General features: G+C 41.3%; 1 protein-coding gene across 8 annotated transcripts in view; it reads left to right on the top strand.

Moving 5' to 3' along the window:
• Dnah9 (dynein axonemal heavy chain 9) overlaps window positions 1-27554 on the top strand; it is a 337403-nt gene that overhangs the window by 163598 nt on the left and 146251 nt on the right. For 7 of the 8 annotated variants that reach the window (XR_005878261.1, XM_040748879.1, XM_040748878.1 and 4 more), the window contains 6 exons: window positions 5156-5321; window positions 7530-7632; window positions 8124-8363; window positions 15738-15899; window positions 19887-20083; window positions 25789-25951. Coding sequence is in view for 7 of the 8 variants with exons in the window: in XM_040748879.1 (XP_040604813.1) it covers window positions 5156-5321; window positions 7530-7632; window positions 8124-8363; window positions 15738-15899; window positions 19887-20083; window positions 25789-25951 (1031 nt within the window). In the remaining variant the exon portion in view is untranslated. Of the gene's footprint in view, window positions 1-5155; window positions 5322-7529; window positions 7633-8123; window positions 8364-15737; window positions 15900-19886; window positions 20084-25788; window positions 25952-27554 lie in introns of those variants that run through there. The other variant, XM_040748883.1, reaches the window with a different exon arrangement.

The raw sequence follows: 27554 nt of genomic DNA, 5'->3' as shown, positions 1-27554 counted from the left end.
ATACTTTTTAAAAAGATAATGATAATAAAATTCTCAAAGAGCCACAGACTGGCCAAAATTGAAAAGGGAGAGTAAAGGACTTGGTGAACGTCAATGGACTCAGAGTTTCTGCTGAGGGAAGCTGGCTGAACTTCATGCTCATTGTAATCCTGCATTCCCTCATCGTCCAACTGCAATTGAATTATTAGTTCAACAAATACTTGAGAGCTTAATTACACTAATTAGAGAGGGACCCAGATGTATGAAAGTGTGAGATGAATCTCTGTAACCTACCCATTAAAACTTAAGGTTATCGGATACCTTCAAAGATTTTCTCAAATCCCTACCTCAAAGAAGTACTGTGTTTAGACTGCTATAGGTAGGTAGATCCCCTTTGCTCAATGTTTTCCTAGAAGGAAATGACACAAGCTAATGCTAGGTCATCTGAAACCCATCATCTAATGAGCAAGGATTCTGTTTGGAATTATAGGTGATTCAAAACACAATGAAACTGCAAGCGCTACCTTCAGACAATAGAGAACTCATCCCATTACTTATGAAACATAGCATAGCCATTAAAATCACGTTTCAAAAGGATCTTTATTATCAGATAGAGAAATTTGCCATAGAGCCAGGCATGATGGCTCACATCTGCAATCCCAGCCCTCTAGAGGCTAAGGCAGGAGGTTCATTAGTTTAAGGCAGGCCTGTGGCTTATAATGAGATTCTGTTGCATATATATATATATATATATACATATATATATACATATATATAAGCAATATGTTCAAAATAATTATGGTTCATAGAGATTTTTAAAATCTAATAGAAAAAGGTGTCTTGAATCAAATACAGGACACAAGAACATTGAAAAGAACGGCTAACTGCTTAGTGATAGAATTTTGCTCAATTGTCACTTTCATCACTGCAAATTTGTGTGCATTCTAATCTTTCCAGAATGAATATGTATGACTTTATAGTCATGCAAAGCAAGCTATTTCTTGAAAGAATACATCAAAAGGCCTTACGAATACAACTGAAAAATCTTATATGAAAAACTTAAATAATCTGAAAGGCAAATAGTTCAAACACCAGTACACAAATCATGCGATTGCAAGGGAAGTCATGATTAATTAATTATTGATGCTATCTACAAAAAATATGGAGCATGCAATGAGCTGGGAATTTCTAAAGGCAGAAAGCAGATTGGAAGCCCTGTGCACACATTGTTGGCAGCAAAGCTTCCCTGAGAGTCTGCAATCAGGCAGGCTTGGGGTAAAGCCCTGACTTTGCCTCATTGTAATCATTCCATCTTGGGAAGAAAAAAAAGCTAGATTCATCTAAAGGTCAGTTTTCTCCTCTAAAAGACTTTTGAGAAGTAGAGACAGTTCATCAGGGGCTCTGAGGGGAGCTGGTGACACAGTGCAGGTCAGCCGTTCACTGCAGCAGGTCCCTGGCATGCACTGCTCTTGAATGTAGATACTGAAGGACCAGAAGGGTCAGTAACAACCTAGAGATTCTGAGGATGAAAGCACAAGGGATTACTCATCCGGTGTGATAGTTAATGTTTATTATCAACTTGACAAAATGCAGAATCACCAAAGACACAAACCCCTAGACATATCTGTAAGAGGTTTTCTAGATCGAATTAACTGAGGTGAGAAAACCCACTCTAAACATGAAACTATTCAAAGGCCTTGGGTTTTGGCCTGAATAAAAAGCATAAAGCAAACTCATCTCTCCCTGCTTCCTGGAGATGTATGCAATAGACCAACTCCTTCCTGCCTCATTTGCCATGATGGACTGTACCCTCAAGCCTCAGTTACTTTCGTTGGGTATTTTGTTATAGTAACCAGAAAAGTCACTTCTATGTCCAGTGAGGAAAAAGGCATTGGGATCAGCCCCTAAAGATCTAAATCTTGGTTTCAACAAGGAACTCAACTTTCCTTGCTTAATTCCTGTGCCTTTAATTCTAATGTGGAAAAATACTTTCTTTTGCTCTCTTTCAGGGCTTGCTACAATATTTTCATCACCCCCTTAACTAAATAAGCAATCCCTAAGCATTCTTGTGTGTGCTAAAGAATGTGCTTGAGACTGAGAGAGGATCCCTCATTGTGGGAGGTACACCCAAAGTCCACTTGTGTGCCCAAGGCCCCATAGATTTTCCAGGCCTCCTCACTGACACCCACATTCAGGGGGTCTGGATCAGTCCCATGCTGGCCTCCCAGCCATCAATCGGAGGTTCAAAAGTCCCCGTTATTCAGGTCAGCTGTTTCTGTGGGTTTCACGTCTTGACCCCTATGCTTATCATTCCTCCTTTTCTGTCACTGGGTTCCAGGAGTTCAGTTCAATGTTTAGCTGTGGGTGTCTGCCTCCGCTTCCATCAGTCACTGGATTAAGGTTCTAGGATGGCCTATAAGGTAGTTGTCAAACTCATTATCAGGGATGGGCATTTAAGATAGCCTCTCCACTATTGCTTAGATTGCCAGTTGGTGTCATCCTTATAGGTCTCTGGAAATCTCACTAGTGCCAGATCACTCCTCAAACATATAATGACTCTGTCTATTAGGGTATCTCTCATGCTGCTCTCCTCTATTCTTTCCCCAACTTAACCTTCCTGTTTCCTCATGTCTTCCTCTCCTGTCCTCTTCTGAATGAGATGACAGAATCTGGATATCCCCCATGGAGGTTCTCACCCTACCTGCGAAATGGGGTATGGATTGGGTGGGGAACTGTGGGGACTAGTGGAGGAGGAGGGGAGCGAAAGGGAGCTGGGATTGACATGTGAAGCAAGCTTGTTGCTAATTTAAATAAATAAAAAAGAATGTGCTAGAGAAACAAAATAATCCCTGTCCTCTGGAGCCTAGATTCTCATATGGAATGAATGGGTGAGATAACAAGATAAATTACATTAAGTAGTGATGAGAGTTATAAAGAAAAATTAAGCAGAGGTAAGGGAAAGGTGTGAGGGACTCAAATTTAGTTAGAGTACTAGGAAGGCCTTACTGGGTAGTGGGCATATTTGAGTAAATATGAAGAAACAAGTCATACCGGCATTTGGAAGGAGAGATACCAGCCATAGGAAGATGTTTGTATCGGAATACGTGGTCAGAGCAGAGGTTGTCTAGACTGAAATGAGATAGTTGGGGAGCTCAAACAGGCCGTGATCTGGCTCCCTCTTCACAAGGGGTCCCCAGGTGAATAGCGGAATAGTACTGCAACTGCCATGTGAGAGCCAGAGCCAAGATGGTACCCACAACCAGGCTAAAATGATCTTCACATGGAAGATGGCAGTCACAAGATACTGTAATTGGCATCAATTAAAACATAGATCTCACAACACAGATGGCATTGTTCTCTGAAGTCACAGACTGAACTGTGTCCTTCCACACAGGTCTCAAGAAGTTCAGTTAAAAAAAAAAGAATAAATGTTGTGGGCTTCACTCAAACCTGTGTGGGATAGGTCAGAACTCAACCAGAAATGCTCAGTGAAGGCTGTTCTCCTCATCACTATCATTTGTCTTGCTACATCAATATCAACACAATCCCTCAAGCTTAAACCACACCCATTCCTGCAGCCCCACCAGGACACAAAACGGTCATTCAGTGTCATTCCCTCTTAGAGGTGAACAGAAGCAGAGGGAGGTCCACAAGGCCTCTGTCTTCCTTTCTTCCTCAAGAGAACTTCTCATATTCCATTTGGGATAATCCAGTGCTCTCCAAGGCCACTTCTTGCTGACTGGGGTGCTTTTCTCCTCCACCATCCTGTAAATGCCTAAAGAGCTTAATCAACCCAAATTACAGGGTCTGCTTAATTCAAGGGTTTGATTTGAATGCTATTGCCTTGGGAGGTGGAGAAACAAGTATTCCTAAGGAGAAGCTTCCTATTAGCAGGACTGTTCTCAAAGCATGTCCTTGGCAGCCCATTAATTATATTTCATTTTGACAGATCTCGTATATAGTTGTTATATCTTTGGGGGGGAGAGAAGGTGTTGGGTGATTAATTGGTTGATAGTGTATGTTAATTGCATGCTAATTAAATTTAAATTTAATTCATATTTGAAACACTTAATTTAACTTGGGCCCAGGAAATTAGAATATTCAAGTGTCTTGAAGGAACTTGTCTTTCTATCTGTCACCTTCCTTGTCTGTTGACACTTTCTCCTTGTTTACAAACTTGTTTTTCAGGAGAAGAAATGAGATGGTTCTTAGGGCTCCCAGCTGTAATAAAGAAACTGTTGGTTCTTGCAATCCATAAATATTTAATTGCTTTACTAGAAAAAAGTAAACCCTGACTCTCCACCCTATTCCTTAAGTTTGTTCTAAACAAGCCCCATCAGGCTGGAAGCTGGTTGTCTGCATCCTTCCCTCTGGCTTGATAATGGGAAAGACAAGTCCAGGAGAGTGTCTGTACATAGCTCTCAGAAGGTCACTGTTCTTCACCATTAGGGAACCATCAAACTGAAGGCAGGCAAGGGCACCCATGGATGCCTCTCAGATGTTCTCCAAGGTTGTTTATCCACTCTCACTCATGGAAAACACCAGGAGGTGAAGATTCTGCAAAGATCATTTCCATAATATTCAGTGATTCCTCCTAGAGCTTTCAGGGTCATAGGGGCCTCCAGCTGATCGCTGAAGTCACAGCTGTTAGTCCCCTTTGAGTCTTGGGCACAGCAAAGAGGTCTACCAGGGTCCAGTTCTTAAGGATAAAAACCTGGCCTGGTGACTGTGAATGCATCTTCACTTTCTAACATATAAACAACAAAAACTGGAAACCACAAGAATGGCAAGTGCATGGGATTTGGGGCTTAACTACTCTGTTTTGCATACTTGCTCTCCATTAGCAATGCAGTTTAGTGCTTCCATGCCTTGGCACCCTTAGCTCTGAAATGGAATGTGATTCATTTTACTATCCTATATTGTAAGAATTAGATGAGGTAATAAGTACAACCTAACAAAACATGCAGTAGGATGCTGAATGTGGGCAGTGCCACAATTGCTACCTGGCCACTCCAGGTTCCTCCTCTGGTCCTGTATAACAACTAATCTAATAGTATGATAGTTGCTCTTTGTGCATTCATGGGAGTGCACCTCAGCTCGCCCTGGATGTGTACTGTTTCACCATTCACTTCTAAGGTTCAAACTTCCTTCCGTAACTAACTGGATCTCTCCTCAGCTGTCCTGGAGAAACCTCTAGAAAAGAAAGCTGGAAGAAATTATGGCCCTCCAGGCAACAGGAAGCTCATATATTTTGTCGATGATATGAACATGCCTGAGGTGGATGCCTATGGGACAGCACAGCCCCACACGGTCATCAGGCAGCACCTTGACTATGGTCACTGGTAAGTGTCCCTGGTCACTGATAAGTGTCCCTGGTCACTGGTCAATGGTAAGTGTCCCTGCAGGAGTCTTTCGGGCCACTCAGCTCTCTTGGGGTTGCAGTGACAAACTTGATTCAGCTCTAATGGCACAAGAGGAGTACAGGGTAAACCCCATTTTGGGGGGATTCTATGTTTATTGGAGTGTTCCCTCAGAGGAAGCTTCCAGGTCAAAGTATACTGTGCTGTCACTCAAGAAGGAAGCTATGGTTTTCTACAGGACTCACTGCCAAGACCTGTGGAGATTGGAAAGGACAGGTGTGTTGAAAGAGTGGTCAGAGGATAGAAAGGGAATTTTGGATTTTATTGGCTATATGGCATACACACCTATGGAAACATACCAAACTGTACCAAATGCACCGTTAATATTTTTCAAATATAAAGCTATTATACATTTTAAAAAGAAAATGTTATCTCAAAATTGCATCCTCTATGACTTCATCTAGCCACAGAGCTGAAACTTGCCTCTGCTGTGGCCTCCTGCAGGGGTTTTCTCTGATGATAGCAGACACACTCCCAGCCAACCTTCTTGGGCTTGACATCTTCAGAGCAATGCAGAGTCTTGCAGATTCTCTCACAATATCCTTGTCTTTAATGGCAGTCAGTCTACACTGACCAGGTCAGTGATCGAAACACATCTGTTTCCCTTTCCTACTTCTATAAAGATGGTGTACATGTGTAGAGGTGGGGGGATGTTCAACAGAGAAAGGAAAGAGGAAGTCGCGGTGAAAATGCCAATTTGAGCTGCTTCTCAGTCCTTCCTAAAATGCTTCTCAAATGCCATTAGCATCTTGCCCACAGTCTCCTTATCAGGATTTGAGTTACATAACACTATAGAAAACACGAAGTAAAGCTAAGTTGTTTAGCTCTGCTTCACGGTCACACATCTTAAGTGAGAAGCAGAAACAATGAAAATTATGCCCTATTGCATCCTCTCTTTGTGAGTGCTTTCTCTGAAATACCTAGTTCAGATCCTCTTCTTTCTCCTCAAATTCCCTATGTACCAAAGGTGATGACTTTGATTGTCTGAGAAAACGGTTGTTAAGACCACCCTTGCTTCTGTAATACTTGCTCACTACCTTCCACGCTCTGTGTCCCAACCCCCAAGGTCATCGTGCCTAAAGCATAACTCCAGTATATTGGTTCCATTGTCTTCTGCTCCTGTCTAGCTGTTCCTATATCTTTGTTGGCTCATTCATGTCATTTAAATTTCTGTTTTGTTTGTTAAAAGTCATTCTCTAATGTCTATTCTCTCTTTCTTGTGTATATAACTATGTCACCATCCTCCTTCTTGCTTCCTGCTTGACTTTCAACTCACTCTTTCATGCATTCCTCTTTGATTTCTGCCCCAGCCACCCCAATTTCTAAACTGTTCCTGCAAACTTCCCTACTGTTGTTACTGTGGAATCTGAGGGACCCTGTTGGGGGGGGGAGGTCTTTCTTTTCTTTACAGTGTTAATTGAGAAATGTTGTCTTCCATTGCTTTCTGGGCTTCCACATCCCCCTGATTTTCTTCTTGCCTGTCAGGTTCTCCTGGGCTAATTCCACAGATACCAGGTTTCTCTTAATTTTGTCTTGGGCTATTGTTTCTTCTTAGTCTCTCAGTAAATCTAGGCTCCTATTTTTTAAATTTAAATACCTGTGGTGGTTGAATGAGAAGGGCCCCTATAGGCTGATACACTTGGTTCCCAGTTGGTGGTACTGTTTGAGGGAAGGATTAGGAGATATGACTTTGTTGGAGGTGATGTGCCCTGTGGGCAGACTGCAATTTCAAAAGACACATGTGATTCCCCATGCACTCTTGCTGCCTTGGGTTGTGGATTAAGATGTGAACTCTCATCTGTTCCTTCACTCTGCTATCATGGACTCTTACCCTATTAAACCATTAGCAAAGTTAAACACTGTCTTTTATAAGCTATGGTGTCTTATCACAGCAATAGAAAAGTATGGAAGGCACAACCCAAACATATGAATTATGGAAATCATCCTATTTCACCTTGAGGAAGTGCTACTTGGCTCAGCCCTCACACATAACTCTTGCTATAAGTTCATCTGTTTGTTTTGTTTAGAAAGAGAATGCCACTATGTGACCCAGCCTACTTCCTGTCTCCTGAGTACCTGGGTTATAAATGTTTACCACCAAAGGTGGCTCACTGGAGACATCTATTTCAGGTATGATCGGAACAAGCTGTCACTAAAAGAGATCATGAATGTACAGTACATCTCCTGTATGAACCCCACTGCAGGCAGCTTTACCATCAACCCAAGGCTTCAGGTATGAAAGGAGTCCAGCATGGGTGATACTTCTGAATCCTCATGCTATCTATCGGGGCTGATGGCCTTTGACTATTGGTAGTAACTGTCCTTTCCTCTGCATAGCCTACCAAAGTGGCAAATCAGCTTGCATTTCTAGGATAAAAGCCCCAAGAGTCAGCATCGCAGGATTGAAAACTAGAGGAGTTCCCAGAGTCTACATGAGTCGACTCCTTTATTCTCAATATAATACTTCTGATAGATGGAATTACATTTTCAAGAGTGTATAATACACAGTGTCAGCTCAGATTTGGATTCAGATTCTTTTCCCACTACCCATATAGTATCTTTGGTGAAAGTTTCAATGTCATTATTCTTCCAGTCACTTTGGGCTCAACCTAAGCTTGGATATAGAATCTTGATTACTGTCCCCAGTTCAGAGCAATGATCTTCACTGGGTAATAAATGATATCCAAGTTAGTCTTGTCCCATGTTTCTTGTTTTCTTCTACAGCGTCACTTCAGTGTGTTTGTCCTCTCCTTCCCGGGGGCTGATGCCCTCTCCTCCATTTATAGTACCATACTGATCCATCACCTGAAGCTTGGAAACTTCCCCACTGCCCTACAGAAATCCATTCCTCCTCTGATCAACCTGGCTGTCACCTTCCACCAGAAAATTGCTACCACATTCCTACCCACAGCAATCAAATTTCACTACATATTCAATCTCAGAGATTTTGCTAATATTTTCCAGGTAAGTTTGTGAGATATTGTGAAAGCTTAGAGATTAGTTATAGGATCCTATTCTTAATAAAATAGATGGTGAATGGCAAATCCCTCTCAGCAAAGACACAAATAAATAGGTAAAGAGTGTTATGGGCTCTATGATAAAGACTTCAACAAAACAAAGCTTTATTTTAAAACTTAACTATTTCTAAGTAAAGACAGAACATTTCTCAGTTGATTCCTTTGTTCCAAGGCTCAGCTTCAGAGAGACAATTTTATATTCTAGTGTACTGGAAAGAAAAAGGGAGAAGATGTACAAGAAGGTAGAAAGAGAAGAGAGAATTAAAAGAGGCAATAAGAGAAGGGGAAAAGGGAAAGAGGATAAAAGGAAAAGGGAAGAGGGGTAGAAAAAAAGAGTAATTATTTTTAAAAAACCTTCATCACTTGTACTCATTATTTTCATGATACTCCTAAAGTGCCAGTTGCCATTTTCTTATATAGCCTCAGTCCTACAAATTTCAGGTTCATTTCCAGATCAAATCTATTTCAGATATAGTCTAGTCTGGTCTCCAACATAAGATCCTCCTGTCACAGTCAGTTGGAGGTCAGAGTAGACTATATAGTTAGATCCTATCTCAAAAGTAACAAAAGCAAAAGCTCACTACCTTGTAAAGCTTATGGTGACAAGGCCTCCAGAGAATAGCAAAGTCTGTGCTTACTTATAATTAGCTCACATGCTTTAACATTAATTGGGGAAGAGGTTATTTACATCATAGACCCATGCTTAAACTCACTGAAATGTGATGGAGTCAGGGTATTACTGTCTGTGTTTCCTAAATAAAAAGCAAGAGGTAAAAACTTTGGTCAAATTCACATTGCTATTCAGTGGCAGTGCTAAAGGAGAACTGGTCAACCTCCCCTGAACAGACACAACCTTGCTTTGGCTCCTGCGTGGACATTTGCCTTGTCATCTAGACATCACAAAACTCTCTCCTCACCTCAATATTTTACAATCAACGTTGTTTTGGTTGGTTTTATCAAGTTGACACAAACCTAGACATTTTGGGAAGAGGGAATCTTTTTTTTTTTGGTTTTACGAGGCAGAGTTTCTCTGTTTTGGAGGCTGTCGGTCCAGCCTGGCCTCGAACTCACAGAGATCCGCCTGCCTCTGCCTCCCGAGTGCTGGGATTAAAGGCGTGCGCCACCAACGCCCGGCTGAGGGAATCTTTAATTGAGAAAATTCCTCCAAAAACTGGCCTGTGTTCAAGTCTAGGAGGCATTTTCTTGATTAAGTGCCATCCCTGGTCATATGCTCCTTAATTGTAATAAGAAAGTAGGCTGAACAAGTCATGGGGATCAATCTTGAAGCAGCACTCATCCATGGCCTCCTTAATAGTTCCTGCCTCCTGGATCCTGCCTAGAGTCCCTGTCCTGACTCCCTAAAGGAAGCTATTGGGTGAAATAAACCTTATCCTCCCCAAGTTGCTTTTGATGATGGAGTTTTACCACAACAATAGAAACCCTAACTAAAACAGATATTATCTCCTTTATTTGGTAGAGACTTAGAGAAGTTGCTAGCTAGCAGATGAGAACATGAATACTCAGGGAGACAGAAAGTACAAGGTGGTGGTAGCATATGTCAGCTGGGTGGGAACAGTGGTGGTGGGTAGTGGAGGAGTGAGAGATGAGATTACAATATAATTTGAGTCCTGAAGAGGCCCTTGTAAAGGTTTGGCTTTAGTTTATAATATTTGCTGAGCACAGCATTAAGCCTTTACACCCATTAATTCATTTAATCCTCTCAACAGCCATATAAGGTAAAACACTTGGTACAGTCAACCTTCTTTAACCTTGAGTTCCACAGAGCTGAATTCAAGCAACTGTGGATTGAAAATGTTTTGGAAACTTGGATCTGTACAGAACAGATTATTTTCTTTTTGATCAGTATTCCACCAATAGTAGAATGTATAAATGATTTGTCTTATCAACTTCATTAGATGTTATACATAGTTTAGAGGTGGTTGAGTGCATACAGAAGAATCTGCATAGGCTATATGCTTATATTGCTGTATTTTATAGAAATACCTGAGTGTCCATGAATTATATGCTCAAGGGGGTCCTGGAACCAGTGTCCTATGAGTTAACACTCTTCCTCCTCATTTTAATTCTCAATATTATCCAGACTTCTAATCATACCTTACTTTGACCTAGTTCTCGACTTTGTAACAATAAAATTTAAGTCAATATTACTAATCCACCCAACATTTCTTTTCTTTGGTCATGTTGGATGTAAAAAGTAATCTTTAAGACAGGGCACAATGGTACAGGCCGTCAGTTCTAGTATTATAGACACTACAGCCTTATAGACACAGAGGCTGAGGACCACTGTGAGCCTGAGGCCAACATGGTCTAACTATCAGGTTGAATTGTACAACGAGACCCTGTCTCAAAAAAAAGTAACATGTATATTTCTTTCCAATCCTTAATTTTTGTTTCTTTTTCTTGTGGTATTTTGTTAGCTCCACCTTCCAGCATGATTTTTGAAAGAGAGTGTGAGAGTAGAGACTTTTCACACTCATAATGTTTCGGGGGAAAAGCTTTAACAGCTCATTGGTACAATGTTTTCCATAGGGTGCTGAGGGTGCTCTTTGCTTTGGTAAGATGTTTTTTCATAGTTTATTGAGAGCTTCATTTACAACTGAGTACAGAAACTTAACAAATTTGTTTTCTGATTGAAGTCATTAAAATCTTTTTTCTTCCCTAGTCTAATACTGTACTAAATTATGTTAATTACTTTTAAATCACAAGTTGACTTTGCATTCCTGGGTATATACCCTTTCACTGTTTTTCTGCTAACCTACATAATTTCTACATCTGTATCACTAAGTCTCCTTCCTTGCCAACCTAAGACTATAAATTCTAGATAAAATACTTTGGAAATTTTTTCCTGTTTTTCCGCTTCTGGAAGATTTTGTAAAGCACTGCATTGTGCTTTCCTCATGTCTGGACAACCACCTAGAGTTTTCTTTGCAGAAGGTTGAAATTATGAATTCAGTTTATTTGATACATATAACACTACTCCATTTTGTATCATATATTTGCCACTGTATCACAGAACAACTTAATAGGCCAAAAAATCTCCCATTATCCTTATAGTATCTTTGAAGACTTTCTGCAGTCAGAATTCTGCCTCTCGCGATAAACTGTATTTTCCACCAAAGGCTTCAGCTGGCTGATTGAGGCCCACCTACACAGCAGGTTTAATGTTTGTAGCATCTCCAAAGAATTCACGGCCATAGACACAGCTGTGTCTGACCTTATGTTACCTATCTGTCATTCCGGGTATCAGTTATGTGTGACATTCCTTCTATTCTGTCAGTTCTGCAAAGGAGTTATCAATTGCTAGTCATTTTTGGTTTTGTTTTTCTAAATGGAAAGAAATACCAACATTCGACTTTACTGTTTTGTTTTGATGTTTATTTTCTTTAATATAAATCACTAATATTTGTTCTTTTATTTGTTACCTTCCTATTTAACTTGGGTGTGGGATTCCTTTCATTTTTCTTCTCATTTCTTGACATGGCTCAGTAACTGTCTTCTTGATTCTTCTGTAGTGCTCACCTTAGGGTTATAAAAGTTACTGCTAACTACATTTGCAACATGCAGGCTTTCCCATGTTGCATAGTTTATGATCTTCAGCACAGAATTCATCTTCAAACATTTGGAAGTGGTTTTTTTTACTTTTTTTTCAATGAAAACCACTTAATTCCATGTGATTTTACTCCTTGGAATTTTGTTGAGATTTGTCCTGTTTCTGACAACTCAATACACTTGCCCATTTAAGAAATGTATTCTCTAATATTGGGTATAATTTTATCAATATATTAATTAGTACAGGTTTTTAAATCATGTAATTTAAGTTGAATACATTCTTATTGGTACTGATTTTTTAATCTATATGTTTTGCAAAACTTTGAGAAATACTTGTGAAAAATCTTCCAAGTGGTGTGTGCACATGTTCATTTCTTTCTCTTTTTTTCCTGGCCACACTCATTGTTTTACACTTTGAAGTTGCATTGACAGTTGATGCATAGAAATTTAAACAACTCTATTTTCCTCGTGTATATATGGGTGTACTGATAATTTGCCCATCTTTCTGAACTGTTGCTTATATGTTAAATGTACTTCTTTTCCTCCCAAAATAGCCTTTACTTTAAAGTTAACTTTGTCTGATGATAGCATGGCTAAACTATATTCCTTTAGTCAGTAACTTTACTTGTCCATTTGTGTCTACAGGACACTAGACCCTCATCAAAGCTTAGGTCATTTATATGAATTATCAGTAATTTTGTTGTTATTTTTATATTTTTTCCAATTCTGGAAAAAATTGAGGCCAGAGCCTCAATCAGGATACATAAATATTCTAACTCTATCCATGCCATGAAACTCAATGTAACCTGCACACATCATTCCCATCTACTTGAAATAATCTTTAGGTTACACAGAATCCCTAACACAAAACAAATATTATATAAGGAGTTATTTTCATTTGTTGTTTAGGAATTATGACCAAAATGTGCATATTTGGTGCAGACATAATCTTTCGTGAATTTCTTATCCAAGGCTTGTTGAACACATGGTTAGGAAAGACTTCCTTTTTTATGCTCAGGTTTTTTATATTCTTATGCTTGTGGAGACAAGGCTTTTAGAAGTCAAGCCTGGCAGTTGTGCCTTTCCATATTACTGTGTTTCTGCTCATGTTGTTATACCTAATAATACATTTGAAACCATCATGAGTGAGGTAACCCAGTCGCAAAAAGACAAACATGGTATATACTCACTCATATATGGATTTTAGATATGGATCAGGATAGTGCCAGTCTGCACTTCCACAGATAGAGAGTCTGGGAAACAGGAAAGAACCTAAAAGATATGCATATATGCATAGTACCCAAGAGAAGAGGATGGAGACAAGATCCTCTGAATGGATGGGGAACAGGGCGAGGGGGGGGTAGTGGGACCTGGGAAGAATAGAGGGGGTAAAGAGGAAGGGAGTTGGTCATGGGGGAACAGGAAGTTGAGGGGGTGGGGGTAGAATAGGGGGAAGAGGGAATCATAGGATCGAAGACAGATCAGGCACCAGAGTGACCTCGAGTGATCTAAAGGTATAACATCAATTGGCAAGCTAAGCAATAGTGGAAGGACCACCTCGAATGCCCATTCCTGATAATGAACTTGATGTCTATAACTATCCGGGAGCCTTCATCCTGGGACTGATGGAAGCAGAGGCAAACACACAACTAAGCACTGAACTGAACCCAAGGAACCCGGTGACAGAGAGAGAGGAATGATGAGCAAATTGGCAAAGAATGGGCTGGCAAAACCAGCAGAGACAGCTGATCTGAACAGGGGAGTGCTCTTGGACCCCAGACCGACAGGGGGGAGGCCAGAATGGGACTGATCTGGACCCCCCAAATGTGAGTGTCAGTGAGAAGGCCTGGACAACCTATGGGGCTCTGAGCTGTGGATCAGTGTCTATCCCTGGTATACAATCTGTCTTCATGTGCCTATAGCACAAAGAGAGATGCTCTCTCAGCCTGGACTCTTAGGGGAGTGCCTTGACCCTACCAAGAGTAAAATGATAGACTCTAGACATCCCCTATGTGGAAGGATTTGGCAATAGGGTGGGAGGGAGGGTGGAAGGGGAGTGCGGAGGAGGGGAGGGAGAGGGAACTGGGATTGACATGTAAAACAAGCTATTTAAAATTAAAAAAAAAAAGAAAAAAAAAGAAAAAAAAGATTTAATGCTAACCCACTCTTTTTTCAACAAGAATTCATTTCAGGGGGCTAGGGAGATGTCTTAGTGGTTAAAAGCATGTATTTCTCCTGAGTTCAGGTCCCAGCACCCATGTCAGGTAGTTAATATCCTTCCATAATCTGACATCTCTGGACTGTGGGCACCTGCACTTATGTCCACACTCAGACACATACACACACACACACACACACACACACACACACACGTAATTTTTTAAATTTTTATTAAAATAAATTATGTCTTACAAACATGAATGCATGCTTCACATGTCAATCTCAGCTCCCTCTCCCACCCCTCCTCCCTTGTTCCTCCACCAGCCCTCCCCCAGCCCCCCACCCAATCCCCACATCAGTCACCAGGGATGGTGAGGCCCTCCTTGGAGGGGGTCTCCAGAGTCTGTCATTTCATCCAGGACAGGGCCTAAGCCCTTCCCCATGAATCAAGGCTGAGAGAGCATCCCTCCATACATGTGTAATTTTTTAAACACATCTTTCAAAGGTAGAGTCTGTTGCAAATCTGTACCAGGCAGTATGCTAGGCCCAATGACAAAAATCAACTATAATCGCAATGGAGTCCACCTGTTTCTTTCTGAAAGTTATCATGAGCTTCAGTAAACATTTGAAGAAAATAATCTGAAGAGATAATGATTTTATATTAGAGATTTATACAGAAAAGACCATGTGGGGTATATCAAAGGGGGGTCTGTTTAACAAGGGATGGGGTTTCTCAGAAGTCTTCAAGGAATGGAATCATGAAAGGCAAGCATAGGAAGTAACAAGAAGAATGGAGGCACAAAATGTGTGCAGGATCAGAAAAATAAAATTAAAAGTGGAAACTAGGTGTCATGGGAAGTAATGATGAGAATGATCATGAAGGAGTACACTGTAGCAATGTTACAACCAGATGTTTGTGTTGTGTCAATGAGTCTGGGTATTATTGTAAGAATAACAAAGAACCATTAAGTGGTCCCATGTCCTCAAGCACAAAAAGCAATGAGAGTGAGCAAGGTGATGAGTTAAATCTAGATAAAGGATCAGCTGATCTTAGTGTATTGGTTCATTTAACCAATGTGAGATGGACACATTGGTTGCTGATCTGCAAAGGCCAGCTATTCCCATCCTATCATCTGTCATGATTCTGATTTTATGCAGTCAGTCATTGCCAAAATCAATTTGCAAAATGAACCACGCAGGACTGAAATATATCATGTCTTTCTACACAAACTCGTTCTGAGCATTCCAAGTGTCCCCTCCACTGCAAGGTATTCTTTAGTGAGATAACCCTGGTACCGTCCCAGGTTGGACAAAATGCTCCAGAGCAACGGTTCTCAACCTGTAGATAATGACTTCTTTGGCAAACCTCTATCTCCAAAAACTATTTATGTTATTATTCATAACAGTAGAAAATTACAGTTATGAAGTGGCAATAAAAATAATCTTATTGTTGAGGGTCACCACAACATGAGGAAGTGTATTAAAGGGTAACAGTGTTAGGGAGGTTGAGAACCACTGCTCCAGAAATTTTTTTTAGTTGCTGTCCTTCTGAGCTGTTGTTAATATTATCTGTTGTCTGGCCTCATTAAAGGGCATTCTTTTCTCTTCCGTGGAATGTGTGAAGTCTACACAGGACCTAGTAAAACTCTATGTGCATGAATCAAATCGAGTTTATCGGGATAAGATGGTGGAAGAAAAGGATTTCCATCTTTTTGACAAAATCCAAAGAGATTTCCTCAAGAAAAATTTTGATGTAAGTATATTCCCTGTGGTGTTTTTAGGTTTAAAAAGTATACATAATGATAACCATGCAGATGATCACCCAAATCAATCTAGTCCACTAAGTTGAGGAAAGCCAGAGAATGAACTAAAAAGGAAAAATTCTATCATGATTTTGCCCAGTCAAAAACTGAAGGGCAAGGCATAGTTTATTCATAGATCTCACATGGAAAGGATCCTGAAAGAGTATCTGATTCAAAGGCTCATATGATACCGAGACCCCTCCTGTCTCCCTGGGTAACGTCTCTGATGGTAGTCAGCATCCTGAGGCTGTAAACGCTCATCTCTCCCATGGTCACCATATTGAAAGTGTTAATAACTAGAAATGTGGAGCGATTCTAAGGCAGCATTTAGAATGATATCAGACACTAATGTTTATATTAATGGCTTAATATAGTTCCTTGTCCAGAAATCAGAAAATGACTGATGATCTCATCAGCTCCTCCTCCCACTTTCCCTTCCCTTCTCCCCTTCCTCTCTTCTGTCCTCCTTCCTTTACTGTGAAATAGGGTTTTGCCATACAGCTGAACTGTTTTTGAATTCACTATATATCCAAGTCACTATGTAAATGTAGCTAGCCTTGAACTCTTGATTCTCCTGCCTCCACCTCCTGACAGATGGGGTCACAGACATGTGCTACCATGTGACCCCCTTTTCTGTCATACCATAGTTTTGTTACTGTGATCCTCAAAATGTGCCTTTCCAAACCATTTTCTTGATAGAGAGAGTGGAGAAGGGCTTCATATTACACCCCTCTCTTGGAAACTCATTGGACATTTAACACTTAAACCTGGAAATCTGGAATCATCCTAATGTACACACCATTTTGCAATATGTTGCACCCTAAAACTCATTTGCCTTTGTCAAGAGCTCCTAACTCACAGAATAACTAGAACACAGAATATGCCTTGGAAAGTGCTGACACGGGAGCCCTGCCATTCCCAATGTCAAAATCACCCTGCAACTAATATGGAACTTTCAAGCAGAAGCCCATGTTTTATGTCCTCTTTTTAATTAAGAATAACCAAACCCTGTCTATCATTACACTATGCTTTCTCTATGCTCAGTGAATTATTATTTAACAAAATGCCTTAGACTGGGTAATTTAGACATAGGTGTATTTGGAGCATAGGTCTAGAAGCTAAAAGCTCAAGATGGGGTGGCCCTATTGGTTTGGCCTCTGTGAGGGGACTCATGGTGATGGCAAGTGCAGAGGTAGAAGGAACAGCATGCTGAAAGGAAATGAGATCAATGAATTAGACTCACTTTTCAATAACAACACACTCTTGAAAGAGCGGATAGCACATTACCCAGCAATAGAATCATTAGCTTCAGAGCCCAGTTTCCATCACATAGCCAACTAGAGATCCAGCTGTCAACATGTAAACCTTTCGGGAGCAACCCGCATCTATACTGCAGCACCCATTCTGGATCAGCTCCATGTTTTCTCCTGGTAAAACTCTGTGTGTGGCTCTGAGGATGTCACAACCTATCCTAGTCCAAATGCCCAACTTCTAGGTGCTGAGAGGGACTGTTAAGTTTTCAAGGTAAACACCCTCACATCTACTTCCTTCATCATTTTCATGGAGCCTGGTGTTCAGATCTCTCACCTCGTAGATGCCCCCCCTGTGTATACTGCAGAGCTGGCCAGTTTGTGTACTTATAAATTTGCAAGTAAGCCTAGTTTTTATGAGTTGGTCTCAGCTAGAACTTTAAAAATTTGATCAGAGCTGTGAAGCCCCTTGCCTGCCTGTATCCTAGCTCTGGGATCAGAACAAAGTGATTCAGTCCCCCCCCCCTTTTTTCCAGTTAAAGCCTCCAGTTCCCTGACTAGTAGCTCAGGATAACATAATGTCACTATTAAGTATGCTTTGGTTCACCGTATTGGGTGTCTTCCTCTCTCCCTTCTACACAACATGGATCTGAACATCAAACTGGAGACTTGCTTTGTTCATCAAAGAATCTTTGTAGATGAGGCTCTTCAAAACTGCACTTTCCTTTTTTCTCCTGGTAGATCCTTAGTGTAAATTGACACCCATCAGGATCAACCCACTGTGTTAGCTTGTTCTTAAGATGGACCACGGTGTTGCTGCATTCCTTTCCTGTGCTTCCTTATTTATTTTTACTTTATGTGTACGGGTATTCTGCCTGAATGTATGTCTGTGTTCTGTGTACACGCCTGGTGCCCTTGGAGGCTGGAAGACAGCATTGGATGCCGTGGAACTGGAGTTAAAGATGGTTGTGAGTCACCATGTGGGTGCTTGGAATCTAACCCTGGTCATCTTGAAGGGCATCCAACGCTCCCAATCACTGAGCCATTTCTCCAGAGCTATCTTAGTTAGGGTAACTAATATTGTGATGAAACACCATGACCAAAAAGCAACTTGGACAGGAAAGGGTTTATTTCAGTCACAGTTTTATGTAACAGCTAATCATTAAAAGCAGTGGGAGCAGGAACTCAAGCTGGGCAGGAACTTGGAGGCAGGAGCTGATGCAGAGGCCATGGAGGGGTGTTGCTTACTGGCTTGCTCCCCATGGTTTGCTCAGTCTGCTTTATTATAGAAACCAGGACCACCAGTGCAGAAGCGGCCCCACCCACAATGGTCTTGGCCCTCCCACATCAATCACTAATTAAGAAAATTCCCTACAAGCTTGCCTATAGTCTGGTTTTATGGAGTCATTTTCTCAACTGAGGCTCCCTCCTCTCTAATGACTCTAGCTTGTATCAAGTTGACATAAAACTAACCGGCACAGACTCCTATTGAGTCTTGTTAAACTAGAAAAAGCAGTTCTTTTGCATTTCATTCAACCTATCCAGATATCTGGGCAATTGTTGTTAAAATCAACAAAGCTAGAATAGGTTAGGGTTTTCTATGGTGCTTAAAAGACCCTCAAAAATCAGGGCAAACCTGATAGTCAGTCTTCTGGCCCTCTATTCTTATTGCTCAGATAGCAGGTCTGATTTCTCTGTGTGTGGTTTGCCCTGCTCACTTTCTTCCTTTGTGTTTGATGGATCTTGCCCAGGGAGTTTATAAGGCCAATACTGCTGTGACTTAGCCCTGGCAGTGGCCCCTACTGGTTGTCTGTTTCCTAGTCTGAATTTTAGAAAGCCTTCCTGGGACACATCACTTCTATATTTCTTCCCACATGAACATAAAGTCTTAGGTATGTAGATTTTGACGAGCAAATAATTTGCTACCGTTCCCTCTAATGTGAACTAACAATAGCAGCTTCTAAAATACTTAGAGAATATGTTGATAATGAAGAGATGAAGAGTTGTATCTGTTTAATTAATCAAATTGTACTAGTCATATGACATGGTAATATTTGTCCTGGGGTGAGATTTGAAAAATGGCAAGACAGAATCATAATGAAAGTTTTATTAACAGTTCATTCTACTCCAAGTGTTTTAATAGTATGAACAACCTTATATATAAACCAGCAAACTAAGGATGGGAGCTACTAGAATATTCTTCAGAAACTAAATCATCTCTATGAGTGGAGTCAACCTCACAGAAGACCGGAAATGGGTTTTATGACCAGGTTGTAGGTTAGAGAATAAGAACCATTGAAATGGATGTATAGTGAGGACATCAGGCAATGATCTCTTGTATCCAAAGTTGCCAAAGGAGGTCTTACTCAGAGAAATTCACCTGTGTCCTCATCTTCTCTTTTGAAAACAAAAATGTTCTTACAGTGCTTTAAAGGTGAATTCCTCCTGTTTTCCACTTCCTGCCACTAGTCTGTAAGGGTTAACAAACAAGGTTAATGAGTTCATGAATTTGGTAAACCCAGGGTGAAAGCCCACCTCCCAGGGAAGTGTCAAAGAGGTTGTGTTGGAAGTAGCTCTGATGCTGTCTTTTCGTGAAGCTTGTAGAGAAAGCAGCCAGGCTGGTATCTCCACCATATATGGTACCAGACGAGAACATTTAAGAGCCTCATTCCCGTGTCCTCTCACCAGGATGTTGAAGAGATGATGAAGCAGACACAAAGCCTGAACATGTATTGTCACTTTGCAAATGGCATTGGTGAACCCAAATACATGCCTGTGCAATCATGGGAGCTTCTGAGCCAGACTCTGGTGGAAGCCCTGGAGAGCCACAATGAGGTGAATGCTGTGATGGACCTGGTTCTCTTTGAGGATGCCATGCGCCACGTGTGAGTGTGTACTTCTTCCTTGTGTCTCCTGGGTGGCTTTTCCTTCCCAGGGTCAGGGGTCTCATTTGGTTATTCCAAGTTGCTTCCTTTTTTCCTAGAGTTTTTAAATTAGTTCTTTGAATATTTCATACAATGTGTTTTGACCAGATATACACACACACACTTACCCTACCTCACCCCAGGACAGTTCCAGTTCCATAAAGCAGGAAGCCAGCCATGGTTATCCCTGAGTGAGGGTCAAGATGACTGGTAATGCTACGGCTGTAGTTTTACCAACGGCCGTAGGGGGCAGTAGAACATGCAGAATTGGATTTAATCCCACATTCACATTTATATACCTGTCCATAATCACAGCAACACAAAGAGATCTGAGATCATAAAAGAGGCACCAGGACCCCCATCTACACACACACACACACACACACACACACACACACACACACACACACACAAAATTTCCCAAATTTCCCAATACACAGGTATTTCAAAACTTAAATATTACTATGTGTGCTCATATTATCTAGTGAGTCACTGCAATAGTCAACAGCACTCCCAGATAACTGACACTCACACAGTGTGCCTCATAGTTAACCTTTTATATTATCCAGTCTGAGTTCTACTCAACACTCTTGGTGCATTCCAGTGTCCTTCCTCCCTGACCAAGGTTCCCAGGGTCTTAACTGCTAAATTCTGACTGAATCATGACTGGCCCCTGAGTCGAGGGAATCTGTTTCCCTTTCCCACACAACCCATGAACTCAAAAGCTCATAGAGGGACAGGCTCCTTATCCTCACCCTCGCCACAATGGCACATTTAAGCCATTTCTCCCTTTTTAAAGATGTATTTGTTTTTATGTTTTATGTGTATAAGTGTGTTGCCTGTGTGTATGCATGCATGTATGTATGCATGTATGTATGTATGTGTATACTACATACATGCCTGGTACCTGTAGAGGCTAGAAGAGGACATCAGCATGCCTACTAACAGTGATGAACTCACTTTCAGAGTCTGAATTACAAATATCTCTGTGACTCACGTATTCATTTTCCCTTCTACTAGCTGCCCAAGCCTCAGCTGTTTATCTCCATCAAGACTTCCATTTATGGGTCAGATGCTATATCATCTCCCATATCCATTTCCCTGCCATGCCTTCTTGGTTAAGGGATGGTTATCCCAATCCAGGCTTCCATAACTCTCCTGTCAGTGTGTCTAGAGTACCAAATACAACTCCAGTTAAACCATGCCATCTCCTATTCCATCCCTCTCCCAATTGTTGAAGAAAATACCCCCAAACATGATGGCTAGTGTTACTTCATATTTGTGGCCAGGCAAATCAGGTAGGCTCTAAATGTGGCTTGAAATTCTCCCCCTGTACTCTGGGGTTTTATATTTCTGAGATAACTGCAGATACACAATTGTCCTCTCTTCTCAAACTCCCACAGCCCTATCCTGTCTTCAGTTACAGCTAGAAAATGCGTCTCTTATTTACCTGAGGTGATAAAAGTGACTAGAAGAGAATGCTCACAATCACTTCCAGGGCACATGGAGCCTATCTGAACCCCATCTCATGCATTCCAAACACAAAGGCCCACCAGCCTTCCCATTTCAGCTCAAGAATCTGTTCCTTCTGAAGGCCAGTCACTCTGCCTGTCATGGGGTCCCATCCCTTTTCACCTCTGTGGTAACCTTCCTTCTTCCTGCAATTATGTCCCATTCCCTCCCTCCTCACACTTGATCCCATCACTAATTTCGGGGTCATATGGATCAGCATGCAAACATTTCAATTGTCAAAAAATAGTAAGCTATTGCTTGGCCCAGTCTTCCTTTTCATCTACTACCACCACTTCTCTGCTCTGCAACCAAATCCATCAAAAAGGCAGTCCATACCTATCATACTTTCTCCTGTATAGTTCTCTCCTCAACAAGCACTTCTTGCCACATGAGCAAATCATTGTACCCATCCCAGACCTACCGCTCACTGAGGTCAAACGCTTGTGTTCCTAGGTCAGATGCTGCATACCTCATGATTTTTTTCTACTTTGTTTAATATCCACCCATCCATCCACCATCTAACATGTGCTTGTAGACTTGATCACGTCTACACAGCTATCCCTACACAGCTTCTAGGGAGCATCTTGGCCTGACTGTGTACCTTCGTCTCTTTCTGGAAGCCCCTCTAATATCTCCCTGATTTACCATGTCAGCAGGGTCTGCTCTGTCCTTGCTGAAGGCTTTATACTAGATCTTTTACTTCACTTCACTTTGGTGTAATTTTCATCCAGCTTTTCTCCTTACCTCTTTCTTTTTCCTCCTCATGTATATTTTCAGTATGTTCTTTTTTTTCCTCTTAGAAACACTGTAGTTATGAATCACACAGACCTTCACTGCTTTTGTGCTCCAAAGTCTTATTAGTCCTCTAGGGTGAGTGTGTGTGTGTGTGTGTGTGTGTGTGTGTGTGTGTGTGTGTGTGTGTGTGTGTCTTCAAAGAACCAGTTTCCTCCAGCTGTGCTATGGGGCATCTTCAGCTTTTGTTTTTAATCTCTCAGAAATTCAGTAATGGGCTTAACATAGACAGTCTTGGTTTTCTAGCCCAGGAGTCCTCTAGAATATTGATCTTCTTTTTAAATTTTGTGATTTAAATTCAGAGTCCCTTGCCCTTGTCAGAGGTTGCTAATGAAGCCCCAGCTGGAGTCTAACGCAGATGGCTGCAGACTTACCTATTCTAGCTCAGAAACCTCAACACTAGCAATGCATTTCCCATCTAGATATTGAGTAACACAGCCCATGCTATGCTGAATTCAGGCCTACAACATTAGAGTTGGGTACCAAGAAACCCAGTGACTCTGTTGTACCCAATTCTTCCTCCAAGCCTGCCTCTCTCCTCTAGATATTCATTCTGTCCAGTCTCCACTTTTCCTGAATGAGAAGATAGGGCCTGGACACTTGGCACCAGTGTCTCCTTTCATCAGGCACCAATTCAGATGCAGAAGAAACAATCCCCTGCTCAGAGCATAATGAAAAATTACAAACAGCGCCTTCAATGTGATACTGCATGCAAACACTGGGTTTTGTTTCAACTTAATGAAACTGTATTGGATAGCTTCAGTGTGCTCGCTCTGTAATGGATACAAAATGAACATTCACACTCTTTATGCATGTGTAAATGATAGTTTAATAAGAAGGCAAGAGAAGGGTAAATCTAGCTGATAATGACAGAGCATAAGTTCCACAATTAAATAAGTGGAGTGAAGAGGGAAACTAATAAAAGATGTAACTGTAGGCCAATAAATAACTCCTGAATATTTAGGCAAACAAGTCTTAACCACACAGAATTTGGTGACATACGGTTTTAAGTTCTAAATATTTCTCTATGTCTAAGCCATCAAAGGAAAACAAAAGGGGTAAAAGTGAAAATTGAAGGGAACTCAGAATGCACATGAAAAGCCCTTACAAATTTAGAAGTGAGCCTTGGTTGAGAAAACAGCAACAGAAAATTCACAAATGAAAAACATTGTGGTTCATGTACACAATAAGTATTCAGGTCCCTAGAAAATCAAATTAATATTAAGACTATAGTATTTAGCTTTTAAAATTGTCAAATATATATATGTGTGTGTGTATATAACAAATATACACATACATAAATGGGGTCCATGCCCTCTGCATGCTGCTGAAGAGGTTGTTGATACACAAACACTTATGCAAGGGTTTCCTTCCCAGCAGCACATATGCACCACAGGAGAAATGAGGCAATAAGAACCCACAGTTTCTGATGCTGATCATGACTGGGTCATACATGTAGCTATACGAGCATGCATTTTTGTTAACATATGAAAACCCATCTTCCAAATCCACTCCCAAGCACCACCCCCACTCTGAGGTTAGCCAGAACTTAATTCACTGCTGTTTATTCTGAATATGGAGTGGCATCCTTAACATGTTTTGAGACAGAGTAGCAGGGATGCAGGAGTGTAGTGTAGTGTAATCCAGGCTCAGATGGATCCTCTGCTTCTTGGTCAGAAGTGCAGCACCCAGGTTTTAATTCTCATACTCTTTGTCCAAAGATCACCGACACTGGGATTCACTGACTTACACTGTAACGCAGTGACTACAGCCCAGCATGTTCCTGCCCTCCAGCGTGACAGACCCATGGGGTCAGTTGTTTCACTTGAGAAGAGCACAGATGAGCACCCCCATTCTGAAGAGCTTTTCCTTTTTCATTAAATTTCCAGAACCATTAAAAAATTGCCTTGCTGTTTGGCTCAGCAATTTTACATCTAGGAAACTCACCCCCAAGGAAATGATTAGAGATATAAAATATAAACAAAATGTTCTAACACATTATTGGAAACCGCCTAAGTATCCAATAGTAGGGTATTTCAGACAAGCAAGTTATTGTGTTTTTATTATCAATACAATATTGATATCCTATATGGTAGTGTTCCACCATCAAAGGCATGGTTTAGGAGGTTGCTTAATGGCTCAGAGAAGTCATCACAATCTACCGCTAAATGAAAATCTGGTCTCAAGACACTATATTCCGTATTTAGGGGTTGGCTTTGCGGTAGAGTGCCACTTATTATTGTGGGGACATAGATGTTATCGTCATGACTGGAAACAAATAAACAAAATATTATGTTCATATAAAAGGTGCCCTCAAATTTTAAAAGCTACAGGATGGAAATGCATTGACATTTCAAATGTAATAACCAAATATATATTCACAGACATCCAGACACACTAGTCTGGAAGGCCATAAAATTAATGTCAGTAGGATTTATTGCTAGACAATAGAATTGTGGGGTTTTTTTTCCTACGTTTCCTATATTTTGGATAATGAGAAGCCATTGGGTGCCTTATATAAGATTCACTGCTAGTGGAGATTAATGGATGATTGGCATGACATCCTGGAGGAGGCTGCCAGTGTGTCATTTGAAGAAGGCCTCTTGGATTGGAAGCAGGTTCCTTTGGAGGGGAATATCTAAACCCAGAGGAAACCTGAGATACTCTCACATTGCTGAGGTGGAGAAATGGGTACTGGATGTGCTAAGATACTAGAAGGGAAGAATCCAGAACCCAAGGAAGTGAGCATCTTGAAGGCTGACATTAAGCATCTGTAAATACCTATTACTTGAACATCAGCATCCAGGAAGAGTTAGAGGACAGAGGCTCAAGCCAGAACTCCCTGCTTTCTTTCGGTTGTTTTAACTTCGTTCCCTGTCTTCCTAAGACAGACAGACACTTGTAGCCTTGCCTCATCAGCTCTAGTCTTCTCTGCTTATTTTCCTAATAGAATGCTTTCTCCTTATCTTTTTCTTCATGCTCCGTCTTTTATCCAAAGTCACAAATATGTAAGAAAGGGAACTGTGACAAAGGTGGGTTCAGTAAGAAAGAAGAAGAAACTCACCCTGAGTCCATTCCCAGCCTCACCACTCACCTTACCAGGCCTCCTAGCCTGCCCTGGAGTTTTCCCTGACTCTCCCTGGTTCACTGGGTCCTCTGACTATAGGTAAAACAATGACAATTGCAGTGCACTTGGGCAGGAAGATGATGCCAAGTTTGAGGACAAACTATGAAAGTTCCCCCAGAGTTCAATTGTGCCACCAAAGAGGATCCAGCTTCCTCTCCAAGTGTTGTGCCCTGCATGCTTCTCACTGTGGACAGTGGCCTCTGTGATATGCTTCTGCTCACTTCTCTCTCTTCAGCTGCCATATCAACAGAATCCTGGAGTCCCCCCGAGGAAATGCCCTGCTAGTTGGCGTGGGTGGGAGTGGTAAGCAGAGCCTCACGAGGCTGGCAGCTTTTATCAGCTCCATGGATGTGTTCCAGATCACCCTGCGCAAAGGCTACCAAATCCCTGACTTCAAGGTAAGTTTAGCCACTTCAGGAGGAGACCATGCCTCTTTGTCATCTTTCTTTGGTTCTCTATATCCCCTACCCAGAACCTCCCATTCATTGTTCATTTTCTCCTTAGTTCCCAGGTTGGTGATATAGGGGCTCTTTTCTCATTAGGCTCAGCCTAAGGACAGCGTCCTTTCCAGGGTCAGCCTCTGTGGGACCTCATCTACCCTTGCGCATCAGTGTTCCTCAGCTCTCGCCCAATCTGTATCAAACTTAACATACAGCTTGCTAGCAGCTCTAAAAGATTTGGGAAGGATCCAGACAGTTTTTATAAAAAATTCATATTTTAAAAGAGAGGGAATAACCACTGCCTCTGGGGCCTTCTGTGGCATTTACTAGTTTCAGATAGAAGCCATGGTCTATGCTTTGAACAGGGAAGAAGGGCAGTAAGCACATCTGTCAAAGGTCGTCTGTCCAGCAACCTCTTGTATCCACAGCCACAACCACGTCACTGTAGAAAGTCATGGTATAATTTCCATCAGGAATTGTCTTTAGTATTCCTAGAACTCCAGCCAGCGCTAAGCTAGACCTACCCACCTGCCCCATCATCTCTCAGGCCATGATGAGAGCAGTAGAAGTTCACTTTTGCTCCGAAGCCACAGCCCCGTTTGTCAACACTGGCTACATCTAGGTTCACATGTAATCTTCTTCAGTATTTCCAAAGACAAGCTTGTGGGATGGGAAACAGGGATTTACAGAATGGTGTTATGCTAAATCTTGGCTATGGACCAGAACCTCTAGGGATCTTCCAATAATGCTTATATCTACCTTACTCCACAAGCTGTTCAGATTTAGTTTGTGTGGGGAACCACCTGGACATTGTAACTCACCTACGGCAGAAGTTCTCAGCCTTCCTAATGGTGCAACTCTTTAATATAGTTCTTCATGTGGTGGTGACCCAAGCCATAAAATTATTTTCATTGCTACTTCATAACTGTAATTTTGCTACTGTTACGAATTGCTATGTACATATCCATGTTTTCCAATGGTCTTAAGTGCACTCTGTGGAAGGGTGGGTTGACCACCAAAGGGATCATACCATAAATTGAAAACCACTGCTTTAGGTGATTCTAATTACAGTTGAGAAACACTGTCATAGATATTAAGTGTAGGATAAGAACCGTTAATCCAAAAAGAAGTCAGTTGTCTCTGAGGGGTTAATGGAATTCTGTGGAAGTTCTACAATAAAAGGAGGTGTGAGGCTGTTAGGAAATCAGTTCTGAAGGACACTGGAGAGAACGAAGCATAGCAGAATGCAATGTAAACTTTACAGGATTTATACTACAAGGAACCAAGACTGGTTACACTGGGTAAATTCGGGGCTTGGCATCTTAGTCCTAGATTTCATGTATCATCAGCTTTGATTGGGTTTCCTGTGGGTGGTTTTGTATTTGCACCTATGCCTGTGTTCTCTGGCACGTTTTTTTAGTCAACATCTTTCTCTTGAGCTAGTCATAAGGGGCAAGGCATTGCTGGTATGAAATGCATTCATTCCCATGCAAGTAGCCCCTAGTAAATAACTTTTCTGAGAGCTTGCCTTTTGCAGCAAGTCATTCTTACTTGATGACAT

The sequence above is a fragment of the Mesocricetus auratus genome, unplaced genomic scaffold, assembly GCF_017639785.1.
Source record: "Mesocricetus auratus isolate SY011 unplaced genomic scaffold, BCM_Maur_2.0 Super-Scaffold_100007, whole genome shotgun sequence".
Lineage (NCBI taxonomy): Eukaryota > Metazoa > Chordata > Mammalia > Rodentia > Cricetidae > Mesocricetus > Mesocricetus auratus.
The sequence above is the reverse complement of the archived record's forward strand: the minus strand, read 5'-3'. Positions and strand labels throughout refer to the sequence as shown.